This window comes from Desmodus rotundus, chromosome 13 (assembly GCF_022682495.2).
Source record: "Desmodus rotundus isolate HL8 chromosome 13, HLdesRot8A.1, whole genome shotgun sequence".
Lineage (NCBI taxonomy): Eukaryota > Metazoa > Chordata > Mammalia > Chiroptera > Phyllostomidae > Desmodus > Desmodus rotundus.
Window position 1 is genome coordinate 26,584,437 of NC_071399.1, and position 16,001 is coordinate 26,600,437.

The 16,001-nt window shown below is 46.6% G+C and overlaps 1 protein-coding gene across 8 annotated transcripts in view; it reads left to right on the forward strand.

Moving 5' to 3' along the window:
• The window catches only part of CSGALNACT1 (chondroitin sulfate N-acetylgalactosaminyltransferase 1), a 305,085-nt gene that overhangs the window by 250,889 nt on the left and 38,195 nt on the right, over positions 1-16,001 (forward strand). For all 8 annotated transcript variants that reach the window (XM_053916678.2, XM_053916677.2, XM_024578924.3 and 5 more), the window contains one exon: positions 15,356-15,572. In XM_053916678.2, coding sequence (XP_053772653.1) covers positions 15,356-15,572 — 217 coding nt within the window. The remainder of the gene's footprint in view (positions 1-15,355; positions 15,573-16,001) is intronic.

Here is a 16,001-nt window from a genome sequence, read left to right on the forward strand (position 1 = left end):
TTATTCATTATTCTATTACAGTTGTCCCAATTTTTTTCTCCCCTTTATCGCCCTCTGCTCTGTACCCCCCACCTTAGTTCATGTCCATGGATTGTACATATGAGGTCTTTGGCTTCTCCATTTCCTATACTATTCTTAACCTCCCCCTGTCTATTTTGTACCTACCATTTATGCTTCTTATTCCCTGTATCTTTTTACACCATTCACCCTTCCCCTCCCCACTAATAACCCTCCATGTGATCTTCATTTCTGTGATTTTCTTTCTGTTCTAGTTGTTTGCTTAGTTTTTGTTTTTGTTTTTTAGGTTCAGTTGTTGACAGTTGTGAGTTTGTTGTCATTTTACTGCTCATAGTTTTTGATCTTCTATTTCTTAGATAAATCCCTTTAACATTTCATATAATAAGGGCTTGGGGATGATGAACTCCTTTAATTTGACCTTATCTGGGAAGCACTTTATCTGCCCTTCCATTCTAAATGATAACTTTGCTACATAGAGAAATCTTGGATACAGGTCCTTGCCTTTCATAATTTCAAATACTTCCAGCCCCTTCTTGCCTGTACAGCTTCTTTTGAGAAATCAGCTGATAGTCTTATGGGAACTCCTTTGTAGGTAACTGTCTCCTTTTCTCTTACTGCTTTTAAGATTATCTCCTTATCTTTAATCTTGGGTACTGTAATTATAATGTGCCTTGGTGTGTGCTTCCTTGGATCCAACTTCTTCAGGACTCTCTGAGCTTCCTGGACTTCCTGGAAGTACATTTTCTTTGCCGGATTTGGGAAGTTCTCGTTCATAAGTTTTTCAAATAAGTTTTCAACTTCTTGCTCTTCCTCTTCTCCTTCTGGTACCCCTATAATTCAGATGTTGGAACATTTAAAGATGTCCCGTAGGTTCCTAAGCCTCTCCTCATGTTTTTAAATTCTTGTTTCTTCATTCTGTTCTGGTTGGATGTTTATTTTTTTCCTTTTTTTCCAAATCATTGATGTGAGCCCCAGTTTCCTTCCTGTCACTGTTGGTACATTTTCCTTTATTTCACTTTGAGTGGCCTTCATTTGTTCCTTCATTTTGCAATCGAGCTCAGTCAATTCTGTGAGCATCTTGATTGCCAGTGTTTTGAACTCTGCATCTGATAGGTTGTCTTCTACCTTCTTGTTGCTTAGTTTTATTTCTGGAGTTCTTTTGTTTGGGCCATATTTCTTTGTGTTGGTGCACCTGTTACCTAGTAAGGGGCGGAGCCTTAGGTATTTGCCAGGGCAGGTCAACCCTCTTTGCTGCATTGTGGCGTTATCTGTAGTGGAGGGGTCAGAGAGGGAACAATGCGGCTTGCTTGGCTCTTGCCCTACTGCTCGTCACTTCCCTTGCTTCCCACAAGTGCATTGTGCCTTTTCAGGTGCTGATTCCCACGTAGGTGGGTTTGTGTACGTTTTAGGACCCTGTGGGTCTCTCCAATGAGCTCTCCTGTGAGATGGGGAGTTTCTCCCCTGTCACAACCCCCACAGGATTTTACAACCAGAGGTGTTGAGTGTTTAGTTTCCTGCATTGGAACCCTGGGTTTTGCAGTCTGTCTTGCTCCCCAGTCGTTCCTCCCGGCTTATCCACACCCAAATGTGGGACTGTCCAGTCCGCCGCCTTGCTGTGTGTCCTCTCTGCCCCAGCTGCCCATCTCAGCCCCTCCTACCAGACCGGATGAATGTTTCTTTAACTCGCTGGTTGTCGGATTTCCACGCAGTTTGATTTTCTCATAGTTCTGGTTGTTTTTTTGTTTTTAAATTAGTTGTTATCCTTCTTTTGGTTGTGCAAGGAAGCGAAGCATTCTACCTACGCCTCCATCTTGGCCAGAACTTGAAAATTTTAGTCCTTATTGGGGAATTCTCCTTGCCCAGCTCCATGCGGAGGTTGGATGGCCTTGTGTTCTGGCACATTTCTAATGAGTGTGCCATAAGAGGATGCCAACCATGCCACGAGCACAGAAACTGGTAGCGAGTGAGCAGTTTGAGCAGCATAGCATATTTACATATTTGCATGTCATTGCCAGTTACTCATGCCCCAGTTACTACTGCATTACAAATCATCCCAGAATTTAGGTCTTGAGATCACCATTGTTATATGCTGATGGCCAGGAATTCAGAAAGGACGCAGTGGGGACGGCTTGTCCCTGTTCCAGCATGTCTGGGGCCTCATCTGGGAATGTTGGAAGGCTGCGGCTGACTGGACAGCTGGGGTCTAGAATCATCTGAATGCCCGTTCCCTCACAGATCTGCAGCTGGGATGTGAGCGCAGGAGGCTCTGGACTGCTAATGGGCGTGGCCTGTCCCTGGGGTGGGGCTCCTTCGCGGCAAGGCAGTCTCAGAGTAGCTGAACTTCTTACAGGGCATTCTGGGCTCCCGGAGAAAATGTTCCAGCAAACAAGGTGGAAGCTGCATCACTCAGCTGTCCTTTTATAGGCGAGGCAGTCACAAGCCCACTCAGATTCAGGGTTAGGGGATGTAGACCTCTTCCCTTGGCAGGAACATTGTCAAAGAACTTGGTGGTCATGACTTACTTGAGAAAAACAGTATTTAGGGAGTTAGTACCTAAATAGGTTAAATATTACCTATTGTTATAATCCCCTCTGAGTTAAAAGAAAATTCCTTATGTTTAACTATCATGAAAACTGCGTGTCTAACGGACCACATACATCAGTCTTATGCTATGTCACTGAAGTTACTGCAAGAGTTTCGTAGAGGCAGTGGCTCTCTTAATCCTAAGATTACAATTGTATTTCTTTTGGCTTATTGTTATTTCATGGACATGATCATGTATGAGTCATGTATGTTTAATTCCTATGTTACACAGCTCGGAAAACTGAAGCTTTGAGAACTTTGTCCAAAGTCACAGAGCAAGTTTTTGGTCGAATGGAGTGAAAATTCAGGTCTCTCTTTCTCCTGGGCCAGATTGTCCCTCCAAGAACTTTCCTTTGCTTTGTTACCTAAGGTGTTATGTTAGGATTTGCCACCTCACAGGGTTTTAGAATGAGCCCAAAGCAGGTTATTCTATTAAAAAGAATGTTCCCGTTGGGCTGAAAAACCTCGTAGCTCCCGTTAGTCGGTATTAAGGTTGTTTTCTAGTGTGCTTTTCACTCCAAAGGAAGAATGGTCTTTACCCCTTCCTATGTGCCGTGTTTTCCCGTGGTGGCCAAGTCGAGGTGCGTGTCCGTGCCCGAGTCTGCGTCTCTAGGACCCGGAGGAAAGTGGAACATTGGATTCATTTTTCCCATTGAAAGCTGATCTCCAGCAGTTTTTCTTTAGAACTTTACAGTGGTTGGAACATATTTTTTTACAGTTTAAGATTCAGATAGCTGTATTTTTAGCTACAGCGATTTGCCCCCAAAATAAAAGAAAATCCACAAACCAATGTCCAAACAAAACCGAACGCCTACACGGTGGCACGTGGAAATAAGGCCTCCGTGGTGTGATTCATGAGGCCTTTCGTGACGCGGAGCCTGCCTGACCCTTCAGCCTCGTGTCCGACCATGTTCCTGACCTGGCCCCTCTTTCAGCCTTCTGGAACTTCTGTTGTTTTCTGAGTGCACCGTGTTCTCCCTCCGTTCCAGTGTACACTGTGGTACGTGGTGGCCACGCTGCCTACAGGGTCCTTCCCGCCTGCCCATGGTAAGCTTGCCTGCCACCCAGCTCCTCATCATCATCTCATCTCTTGGGTGGCTGTTTCTCCGTCTTCCAAGCAGAGTGAGGGGTTTCTCACCAGCACCGCTGGCCCGGACCACAGTGCCGTAGCCACTCTTTACTGTTTATGTGCCTTCCGGGACAGGCCTGTTTTACTCATCTTTATTTACTCAAGTCTATTACCAATAATGGAGGGTGCTTACTGAGAATTGTTGAGTGAATGAGGGACTGGATTCGTGGGTTAACACAAACATATCCCATCATTCACTATCATCCTGCTTTTACCTACTGCTCTTTTGGGCCTAGAATGTTTGCAAGAAGTGACACATCATTCAGATTTCATTTAAAATACTGCCCACGTATGGGCATAGCTTCAAACTCTCCAATACTATGACATGTGTTAAAAAAGTTTAGGGTGTACAAGCTTACTTTTCATGTTGGTTTTGCAGGTTGGTGTGGGCGTGAGTTCCTCTTCCTTTCTGCGACCAGCATAGATGCAACAGGGTCAGCAGGTCCGGCCTTGTCATAGTGTGCGCTTAGTGGGCGTTTGGTCACAGCTCATCTCTTACCAGAAACTCGATAGACCTGGACTGTTACTACTTACTACAACGGCCAGTTTTTCATTTTTGCTATCCTTTGTACCGGTTTGAGGTAAAGCAGTGGTTTCCAAAAGCTAGCCCTCAGACCCAGTTTAATACATCCGGTGTGAGGTCCCTACCTCTGTCTTTTCTAAAGCTGGGCAGTTCCTACTGGCATAGGCAAATACAGGTTAGCTGGTGTCTGCTGTGGTAGAAAATTGTGATATGTCTAGGCCTTCGGATTCCTTTCTTGCTCTTCAGTTTGTTGTGGTTTATCTGCAGTTCAGAAGTTCCACAAAAATACACATATTTCCCCCCAGATATCCAGTAATTCAAACTTATAGCCTATTTGGTAAATTAAATGAATTCTTTAAATTTTTTCAATTACAGTTGACCTTCAAAATTATTTTGTATTAGTTTCAGGTGTAGGGCATAGTGGTTAGACATTTAAATAGTTTGCAAAGTGATGCCCCGTAAGTGTAGTGCCTGCCTGACACCACGCGGAGTTACTACGGTACTACCGACTGTGCCGCACCTGACACGCCTGTGATGACGCCGTAACTCCCAATCTCTACGTCTTAATCCCTTCACCTTTTTCACCCATCCCCTACCCCACTCCCCTCTGGCAACCGTCAGTCTGTTCTCTGTATCTATGAGTCTGTTTCTGTGTTGTTCATTTTGTTCTTTAGATTCCACATATAAGTGAAATCCTATGGTATTTGTCTGTCTGAGTTGTTAAAGTGGATTCTTACCACTGACTGATTAGATGAGTTATTCAAATAAAATAAATGCCTTTAAGTGATGCAAGTTATTATTTTCCTTGTTGCATTCAATGTACTTGATTTTTAAGGTTAGGACATAGGACCCAGAGTCATTCAGTATTTTGTTTAAGGTGGTACAAAGTCAGGGGCCAAGTCAGGGTTAGACCAGAGCCTCTGACACAGGTGTTGGCCTAGCATCAGAGGCATGAGGAGCAGCCAGGAGACTGGGAGTGTCTGGCATCAGGAAGGAGGCTGTTCTGTTATGTTACTGATTGGGGGTGGGGGCTGTAGGTGCGAGATGGCGTGAGTTGTGCAGACTGGTACGAGGGGCAGTGTAGAGAGAGAAAATGTCGTGGTACCTGATTCCGGACTGTGGGGTCAAAGATTGGAAACTCCCATTGATCTTATACATTAGAAATGGGTTTCTCAAGCAACAGCTAAAAAATCCCATTGCAATATTGCTAAAAAATTACCTAGACTCAAATATTATAAATGCTAATTCATATTATCACTGGGCTTTTTCACCGGAATACCAAGAATCTTCCATCTCTGGATCCACAGCGACAACTAGAAAAATAAGTGGTTAGGTTCACCTTCCAAGCATATTTAATATCAGTGCACAGCCCAGCAAGAGGGGGGCTTGTCCCTGAGCTGACCTGTGTGACCAAGAGCAGTAATGCATTAAATGGCTAATGAAGCAAAACAGGATGACAAAATAATCATGTAGTGACAGTTGTCATTGCTGTTGCTGAATCACTGAGTCCCTCCCATTACCAGGCTTGCATGTTTACATGTATTAATTTATTTAATACTTGCATTATTCTTAATCCCACTTTTCAAAGTTGAGGAAATTGATGTCTGTGATTCAATCAATAATGTATTATCTTAATCTTCAAAGGCAAGTTTTAAGACTGACTTTTCTGGTATACCTCAAAAGTTGATTAGCTTTTTGAAGTATCTTTATTGATGTTTTCTGCCTTCAAAAGTCAGTCTCAGAAAGGAAAAAAGAAAAAACCAGAAAGGAAAGAAGAGTTGTGAACATTCTTTTGATTGTGAAGTTGATTAACCTTTAAAAAGCTTTGCCATACCACGCTCTTAAATTCAGTCATTTTGCCACCTCTCTGCGAGTTTATCATTTGTAACCTTGAACAAGTTACTTATTTAACTTCTGTAAAGGCCCCAATTCACCCATCTGTGAAAGGGAGGGGGTAGATGGCCTACCTCTCTGAAGACTTTTTAGAATTAAGATGACATTTGTGAGTGTGGTTTGAGACACATTAGGGTGATGTAAATACAGTTGGGCTGTTTGTCCTCACAGACAAGCCCGATGCTCAGCCAGAGACAATAGTGTGGACACACCTTCCTTGCTCTTTGACCTTGCTCATTGCTGCTGCCTCTATCTTAAATTTGCTGCTTTTCAACCACATCCTGGATACACCATCTCACAGCGTTTTGAGAGGAAGCGCCACAGCTGTTCGGAAACGTACCCTGATAGTGGCTGCTCTGACTTCCCTTCCTCGGGTGTTTGTTCTGGAATCCCTGCCGAACTCTGCACTACCTTAGCCCCCACACCGCTGTGATTTAGCCTCTTAAACTCCAGTTAGTCCAGGTGGGCTGTGTACATTTTCACCGTTGGTTTCTTAAAGTAAGGCTATGGAAGGAGGAGGAGCTTCCATTTCTTCATAAGAAGCCAAGAACCCTCAAAGAGTAGGAACTTGGGGTGAAAAAGAGGTCTGTGTATGGGGGTCCTGAGCAGCACCTTGCCTGCTCTGGCCAATGTGTGTGCCTGAGGGAGAGAAAGTGCAGAGGCCTGACTCCCAGCGCAGCCATAGCCTGGGGCTGTTCGTGTCCTGGAAGAGCCCCACTTTTTCCTTAACCTTAAACATCCTCAGAAATCCCGTGCATTCGGTCAGTACTTGAGACTTCAGTCTCTTCGTTGTTTATTCTCACTTCGACCCATTTCATGTCCTTTGACCCTGCCTTTCCTCCGCCCTCTCCTGGACCCCGTAGCACTTTCCCACTTTCTCCCCAGCACCTGACTTCCATGCCCTTCACACCTGTCCTGCAGAGCCCAGTCCTAAATCAGTGAGTCCCTGTCTTTTCACCGCCTTTCCCCATCCTTCATGCCACTGGGAGGGTCACTGAATGGACGTGCTGATGAAGGTGCTAGTGTGCCATCTCCAGCCCAGCCTCCCTCTCGTGCTGTTTGGAACCCTTTCCTTGTCCTTACTCCATCGGCCTCCCTAGTCACCCACCCGACCCTCCATTACTCCTCTCAGAGTCTGTGCCCCACCCTGAATCCGTTCACTCCCAGTGTTGCCTTCCCCCTTCCCCCTCCTTCACTGAGAAATTACTGACGTCCATTCTCACGAGTTCCTTTGGCTCCTTGCCCCAAACCTGCACCACCCGTACCCTGCTCTCCTCCTTACCCTTCTCTGTCCAAGACCCAGTCCTTCGCTGGGCGGTGGGTACCACCCACCTCTCCTGTCCTCATTCCATCCTGTAGCCTCATTATCTATTTCTATTTGTTCCTTCTTCTCAGCATTTGGAGTTGTTTCTCCCCTCCCCCCCCCGTCCTTAAAAAAAGGGTCTGTTAACTCTCTAAGTTCCTCTGGCTACCACTCCATTGCATTCATTCCCTTCTCACCCGAGCGCCTTGCTTCCCTCCCTTCCTTCTGTTCTGTGCAACAGATATTCATTACGTTTCCAGAAAAATATTTCTAGTTTTCATAGAGCTGACCTTCTGGTGGAAGGAACAGTAATAAATAGGTGGGGAAGTAAACACATTCAGATAATGTGCAATGAAAAAAGAGTCATGTGAAAGAGGTGACAGAGAGAGAGACTAGGGAGGGGGACACTTCAGACGGTGAAACCTGGAAGGCCTCTTTGAGGAGGTGGCATTTGGGTAGAGACTTGAAAGGGTAGAAGAGTCAGTCATGCTAGGACCCTGGGAGACAAGCATCTCAGGAAGAGGGCAAAGGATGGGTAAAGCAAAGGTTCTGAGGCAGGAATACACTTGTTGAGTCAAGTTCAAAGAAAAATACTCATACTTCCTCAACTTTCAACTCTGGCTTCATCCCTGTCACTCACCTGAAACCATTGTTGATAAGGTCACCAGTGATCTCCTGCCTGCCATCCAGGGGCCCATTTTGTCCTCAGCATACTTAACCTTGATGTAGCAGCTGCACTGTGGAGCGCCCCTTCCTCACCTGTGGGGTGGCCTCCCGCTGCCCTGTCCTGCCTCTCTCTGTACGTCTCTCATGTTCACGGACCTCTTCCGTGGGCCTGCACACTCTCCACCTGCACTGTTGGGCTACCCCAGGCCTGCGGCCTCGGCTCCCTCTTCTCATTCTGCAGACTTGCTGTGTGATCCGACCCACACTCACAGCTTTACCTGATGTGCTGGGCCACCTAACTCTGCCTGAAAAAGGCCTGTCCACTGCGCATCAGAGCCCCCCGTGGAGCTCCTCAAGTCAGCATATCCAGAGCTGAACTCCTTTTCTCACCTGTAACTGGAGTCACGCTGCCTTCTCCTGCCCTCACCTGCCATCCCAGTTCTAACCTACTTCTCCCCAGCTCTTTCTGCTTCTCATCACCTCTCCTGCCTTGCCATTTCTTGCTAAATGGTTGCGGTTCTTTCCTTGTTGCTCTCTGGTCTCATTCCCCATCATCCATTCCCACTCCACACTGCTGTGAGATGGTACTACTGGAAGGATCTCTCATCTCCTTCCAGTTGAAGACCTGGCGCGCTCCTGAGCTCCAGCACTGTGCGGACAACCTGCTGCACTGGCGGGGTGTGCCCTCGCTGACTTGCCAGCCTCATCTCCCTCCTCTCTCCCACTCCTACCTTTTGCTCCCTAGCCTCACTGAAGTTTACCAAACATAACAAGGTGGTTTTTGTTTGTCCCATTTGCTCAGTAGATTTGCTTATGCTGTTATCTTCCGCAGAATGCACTCTGACTTTGTAGCCTTGGCAGACACGCAGTCAGTCTTCAGTTCTGCTGAAATGCCCTCCGAGTCAAACTGCCCCCACCCTCCAGCAGGTGGAGACGCCCTCCTTTCTCTTCCCTTGCACCGCGGGCAGACTCTCGCAGGCCCTTCTCCTGTTATTCACGCCTGTCTTGTTTACCTGCCTGCCTTCTCTGGAATGTGAGTTCTGAAAGCACAGTGATTTTCATCATGTTCACCTTTATATCTAATACAGAGCACAATCCGTGGTAAATAACAGCCCTAAGAAAGATCGATAAAGATAAAAATAGCCATGTCAAGCGAATAGGAGCCGTGTGAGGCTGGTGGGTCACCTGGTGAGGAGCCCCGCTCGCCGCTGCGCAGGAATCAATTTGCTTCCTACTTACTGCCAGATACCGATAGGTTTCATGGAGTGATAGGTGGGTTGTAGTTTTGTGGGGGGAAACTGGCTCTAGAAAGATGCTAGTACATGCCAGTACTGGTGATGAAGTAGGGAGGAGCTCTGAGTAGGTGAAGGTCTTAGAAATTCCGACTACGAACCAGGTGTTGAGTTTGTCTGCTTGGATCTGTGACATGACTGCGCACTAAATGCAATAAACAGAAATAGGAAACGCATTTTATGAATTGTTGCAGTGAAGACACCAGTCTGTGCAACTACTTCTTACCAAACGAAAGACACGTTCAGTGGAAGTTGAAAACAGTGATAAACTGGAACCAGAATCTGTCCAGAGGCTGCTATGAACAGATGCCCTGTGATGCCGGAAAAAGCAAGGCGCCTACAGACATTTCCATAACCCTGCAGATAAGGAAAAGCATTAAAGTGGCTACTGTGTGTGTGTATGTGTGTGTGTTTGTAGGGAGAAAGTATTTATGTGAAAGTATCTGAGCATTTGGCAGTCTTGGGACAACTTTGCACAGATGTCAAGTGTCAGCTACTTTCTCTAAGAAAGTAGAGCTGACCACAGATGGCACTGTACGGTGCCTCATTTACCTCGTGTGGTCTGGGACTGAGATATTCCATCCACGCAGAGTTTTCTAGGTAACTGAAACGTCATTTTGGAGTAAAATCTCTCTCAAGTGTTTCCACGTTTTGCTTCCTGAACAGAGTCAGAATGATGTGCTCTCGCTCCTACAGTAACAGAGGAAGTAGGTACATGCTCTTAGTGGTAGTTCGGGGCAATTTACATGGGCGTAGTGTTTTTCCTTTATATTAAATGACCGCAGACATTTAAATTTCTTTTTAGAGTAATGGTCTGCCTCCTCGTCTGCTGCCAGGAGGTGACCTATCACTGCTTACTACAGTCAGCATTTCTGCCTGTTACAGATCTTCCGTTCTATGTACGCTTTTTTTTCTTCTTAGCCATACTTTTTCATGAAAACACCTCCTTTCAAAATGCACTGCTCTGAGTGTGTAATAGACTACGAATTCAGGTGATGGCTGTTTAGCAACTGTGTTGCTATTGGGCGGTAAAGGAAAACGAGAGCCTTAAGGCTGGATGTGAAGATTACCTGTGGGTAAGTGGACTAAGACTTTACCTCAGACTTGCGATTGTTTATTCTGACTCCTGGTTTTTACGCTCCAGCTGTTCTACACTCTGAGTTACTCAGGTCATGTTTGAAAAGTGACCTCTAGGGTGTGAACCCACATGCAGGGGTCTGTTCCATCAGTCCTTAATGCGTGTGGTAAACGCAGGCAAACCACAACTTCTCGGGGCCTCAGGGTGCTCATCTGTAAAATGGAAAGGCTGGGGCAGTTGATACCGTTTCACGTTCCCCTGTGCCAGAAAGGTAGTTCAGCAAAGACGAGTTTGAAAGCCCTTAGGCTCAAGTGCCTGGAGGACTGAGGGATCACTTGGGACTGAGACTGCCATGGAGTCTTCCTGGAGGAAGAGGGTCCGATTTAGGCGGGTGGGAGGGGAAGGGTAGACTGGTGGGAGAGTGTGGCTTGCGAAAGTGCAAAGCCCCGTCAGAGGAGAGCAGTTACTGTGGCAAAACACACATAACATAAAATTTACCACTTTCACCATTTTTAAGTGTAGAGTTCCACAGCATTAAGTACATGTACGTTGTTATATAACCATCACCAGTGCCATTTCTAGAACTTTTCATCATGTCAAGCAGGAACTCTGTGCCCATTAAACATGAACTTCCCATTCCCTGCCCCCGCCCTCCGCCCCCTGCCCAGCCCCTGGTACCCACCAGTCTACTCTCTGTCTCTATGAACTTGACTATTCTAAGTACCTCATGTAAGTGGAATCCTACAATATTTATCCTTTTGTGACTAGTTTGTTTTACGTCACTTATGTTTTCAAGGTTCATCGTGTTGTAGTGCATATCAGCTTTTCATTCCTTTAAAGACTAGTATTCCATTGTATGTATACACCATGTCCTGTTTATCCACGTATCTGTTGATGGAAGTCTGGCTTGTTTCCATCTCTTGGCTGTCGGGCAGATGCTCCTGTGAACGTGTGTGCACAGGTTATCTGTTCAAGTCTCTGTTTTCGTTTCTTCTGGGTGTTTACCCAGAAGTGGAATTGCTGCATCATGTGATAATTCTGTGTCTCGCTTTCTGAGGAACCGCCCAACTGTTTTCCACAGACAGAAGCTGTACCATTTATGTTCCCACCAGCGTTGTAGGCGGGTTCCAGTTTCTCCTGGGGGGAGAGTAGTTGTACGTGCTCAGTATCGACCCGCTTGACGGGAGCCCAGATTTTACATGAAGCAGGGGCAGGACCTCCAGTTAGGACAGTGGATTGGGGCCAGATGTGGAGGGTCTTTACAGCTTGCCGTGGCATCGGTACTTCCTTCTCTGGGCTTCGGGAAGCTGGTGAGGGCTCCGGAGCTAGGGGGAAAGCGGGATGACAGCGGTGCTGTAGGAGGGCTAAGGGTCGACGGATACGTGCAGGAGGTATTGGGTCCTGGACGTGGGACATGGGTGTGCAGAAGGTGGCAGCAATCCTGCTGGGAGACCGAGGCTCCATGTGGGAAGGTAGCAGAGGCAGGGATGAAAGTGGAGACACTTCTGGCCTCAGCAGCGCAGCACTGGCCATGGCCTGCGCACACTCAGGTTGAGTGAAGGTGAGGGTGTGAGTATAAGGAGTGGTACTTCCTTGACCTCACGATTTCTTCTTTATTTTTTCATCGTTACCCAAGGACAGGCATATTGATTTTAGAGAGAGGGGAAGAAAGGGAGAGAAACATTGATGTGAGAGAGAAACATCAATTGGTTGGCTCTCACACACACCTTGACTGAGGTTCAAACCTGCAACCCAGTCATGTGCCCTGACGGGGAATCAAACTTGCAAGCAACGTTTCTCAGTTTATGGGATGACGCTCCAGCCATTGAGCCACCCCAGCCAGGGCCTGACCTCATGATTTCTGAGGTCCTCCGCTGAAGACAGGATGTAGAGAGGGGGCCTGCGTCTAGTTAGCTCCTTGTCTGCTGAAGGCATAGACATTCGCAGCAGGCCACAGAGCGGTCTCTTGGATACCGGGAGGTGTCCCCACCTAGCTGGCCATTCTAGGGCTCGGTCCCCTGGAGCAGGGTAAGGTGAGCATTAGGATGCTTGTGCAGGGAGCAGAAACACCAAACTCAAAGTAAGTATGGAGAGAAAGAAGGGAAAAGAGGGTGCCAGTTAGGGTGTCTAAACCAAAATTTAAGCTAGCTCCCAAGTTCTTATTTTGATCTTCAGTTTGCATAGGGCATAAAAATGATGCTATCCTATAAAATATCACAAGGAATGTGTGTGTGTGACCGGTTTACACGAACCACTCACTGGTCAGTGCATGTGCCAGCTTATTGGTTAAAACCATTCCTGCCTAAGAATGCTTCTGTCCCCTTTTCTCCCAGTCCCTTTGTGTTTCCGCCAGTCAAGATTTATAGAAGGCACAAGGGTCCAGTTAGGTGCTGCCTTGGTGTCACAGGAAGCCTGAGAGAGCTGCCTGTGTGCCCATGTGGGAGCGTGTGCCTCCGGGTGTAAGGGGCCCGGTGGCTGGCCATGGGTTTTAGTGGACGTAGGTTGCAAGAGTTTTAAATAACTTATTTAAAATAGGTAGACTAAAGGGATCTAAAATTAGGTTTATAAGCCATAATCAATTTGATTAGACAGAGTACGGGGAAATATGCAATCGAGTTGATGTAATAACTGTTTCAGGGCAGAGGATGCAGAAGACAATGAGAAAGCAGCTGGGACGGTGGCTGCGAGTTGGCCTGGGTGCCCTGGCCTTCCTGGAAGCTGCTCACGCGGCTGCTGCCTGTCACTCCGGGCTGGGTGTGCATGCTCCGCACAGGCAGCTGTCTGACCTGGTTCTGAGGATCCTTATTAATAAGACACCACATTCTCTGGGTTCTTTATAAATAGATGTCTGTCTCTTGAGACGGGTTTGTGTGTATCTCTACCTGTATTTTCAAATCTGTGGATTTAGATTTTAAAGATTAATGATTCTTATTCTGAGGCTGAGAAAGAAAGTGACTCAGTTTAAAAAAAAAAAACAAAAAAACAATCCCCGGCCCACGTACGTTTTTATCTGCATGTTAAACTGTCAGCAGCCTTTCCCACACTTGCTGCTGTGTGGAGAGGGTCCGCTTGCCGACACGAACAGCGGACGCTTAACAAGACTCAGCTACCGACCCCGGCAGGCCTGTTGAGTTGTGTAGACACGCTGTTAGCGAATGGGACTCAGCCCAATCCCTACTTGGGCCCTGGAGTTGGTGGCTTACCCAGCTGTGTAGACATATTAGTGGTGGGGAAAGAGCCTGATTCCTTAATGAGTACTAGTTGCCTGAGAGAATTAATAGCCTTTGAAGGGAACCAGTTCACATTTTCACAGAGGTCCTTTGAGCTTCCTAAGAAATGAACCTCTTTCTTTCTTCCATGAATGGCCCCGGGAGGGGCTCTGAATTCTGTTTCGTCATGAGCTCAGCAAACTTCCTCGGCTTCACTGACTTCCTAGTCACCCAAGGAAGTGAAGAAGGCTTCAGAAGAGGACTGAGTCCTTGCAACTCTGCATCAGGCCCTTTGGTCACCTGTGCTCAACTGTCACTGCCAGGGGATTGCACATTTTGTGTCTCTGGACAGGCGTGAGCCAGCTGTGAGAAATGGCATTATAAAATCCCCCAAGTCCTCTCTGTCACACCTAAAGGGGACCCCAACTCAGAACGGGATCAACGCGGTTGTAAAACGGGGTTGTAGTTTGAAAGGCTCTTACCAGGCAAAGAACGGAGACGGACTTGGTAGTGTTTGGGAAGGAGACCTGTAGTTCCCACTGAAGAAAAGAGGAGGGAGAGTGAGGAAGAAAAGAGAAGCGGTTTGGGAGAGGCCTCGAGAACTGAACTGACCCTGGCTGACATTCCCCTGGAAATGTGCTTCCGTAGCTACTCGAAGACCAGGGTGCTTTCTAGCCATCACGGGGTTAAGGGGAAGGAAGGGACGTGGAGTAGAAAACATGGCGAACCAAAGATAACAGATGAGGAAGCTTATCCAGTGATTTGTTGAATTTTACCTTCATTTATTATTTTTACTGTCGGAAAAATGCCCACAATACTGGTGACTTTGGCAAGGCATGGAGCATAGGCGCCAGGGCTCAGGCACTCGTTAGGTAGGGAAGTTCCGCCGGGCCTGGCCTTGGGAGGCTCACCCTGGGAGCTGAGCTGAGATTCTAGGTCACATCTTCAGCCTGAGAAGGGACACGGTGTGGAGTTTCAGTAACAGTGACACGGGGCAGAACACAGTTTGCGGTGGGATGGGGGGGGTGGGGGGGTCCATAAGCAGACTTGCGCTGGAACACTGAGCTCTGCTGCTTCCCAGAGGTAGGAAGGACAACATGAAATGAAGATGTGTGCCTGTCACAGTGCTGGGTATTTTCAGTGTTTTCTGTTTTGATGCTTCCAGAGGGCCATGTGACCCATAGGACAGATCCATATTACCTTGAATAGATCACTATGGTCAGTTCATCTGAAATGGCTATAATTTTTAAGAGATAAAATTAATGCAGTGTTTGAATTAAATAAATTTAATTATTTTATCTAATCATATTGCAGAAAATGCAGAAAGTAGCAGAAAAGAAAAAACACATAACCCTACTCCATATCATAGTCTTATTTTGACGTATTTCCTTACAGTCCTTTCTTTAATGCTGCTAAATATAGTTTCGTATCCAACGTTACAAACTTCCCCCATGTTTTTATGAAGTCTTCATAACTCTAATTTTAAATTAATGGTATTTTGATGTCTTTGGGGATTTTTTAAAGTGGGAGCATTTTGAGTTTTCTTTAATAATTATTAGATGTAGAGATTTGATTTTATTTTTTAATTTGTTTTTTTAAAGGCATTTTGTGCTAGATCTCAGCTATAAAAGCATCATCTGGTCCTGTGTTTCTGTTAACAGGGATCTACCGCACGGAAAGGGATAAAGGCACTCTGTACGAGCTCACGTTCAAAGGGGACCACAAGCACGAATTCAGACGACTTGTCTTGTTTCGACCGTTTGGCCCTATCATGAAAGTGAAAAAAGAAAAACTCAACATGGCCAACACACTTATCAACGTGATCGTGCCCCTGGCAAGGAGGGTGGACAAGTTTCGACAGTTCATGCAGAATTTCAGGTTTGTTTGTTTGCACCTGTTTACCTTCCTCCCTGTGGAGCGTGTTAAACGCTGATATCATTTCCCGTCATCTCCCTCATTTCCCCTGCCAAGTACAAAGGCTTCTTTCTTTTCTTGTTCACTTCTGTTTTCTTCACATCAACGTTATCATTTGTGTTTGCCTTTCCCTAAAGCAACTAAAAAAGCTTCCAGATAAGCAGATTTACCTTCAGAAGGGGAAGGTAGGAAGGCCTGGGTTTTCCTCGGGATCTGCAGAGATGGCCTCCTGCCCGCTGTGTGCAGCTCTAACTTGACTTCGGGCTCAGGTTTGGGACAGCAGGGCCCATGCTATTCCATCCGTAGAGTGGGCCCTCTCCCAGGCTCTCAAAGGCGAGCGCCTCGTGGCAGTGGACTTGTACTAGAGGCTGTGCGTGAGCGGCTACAGGCTGG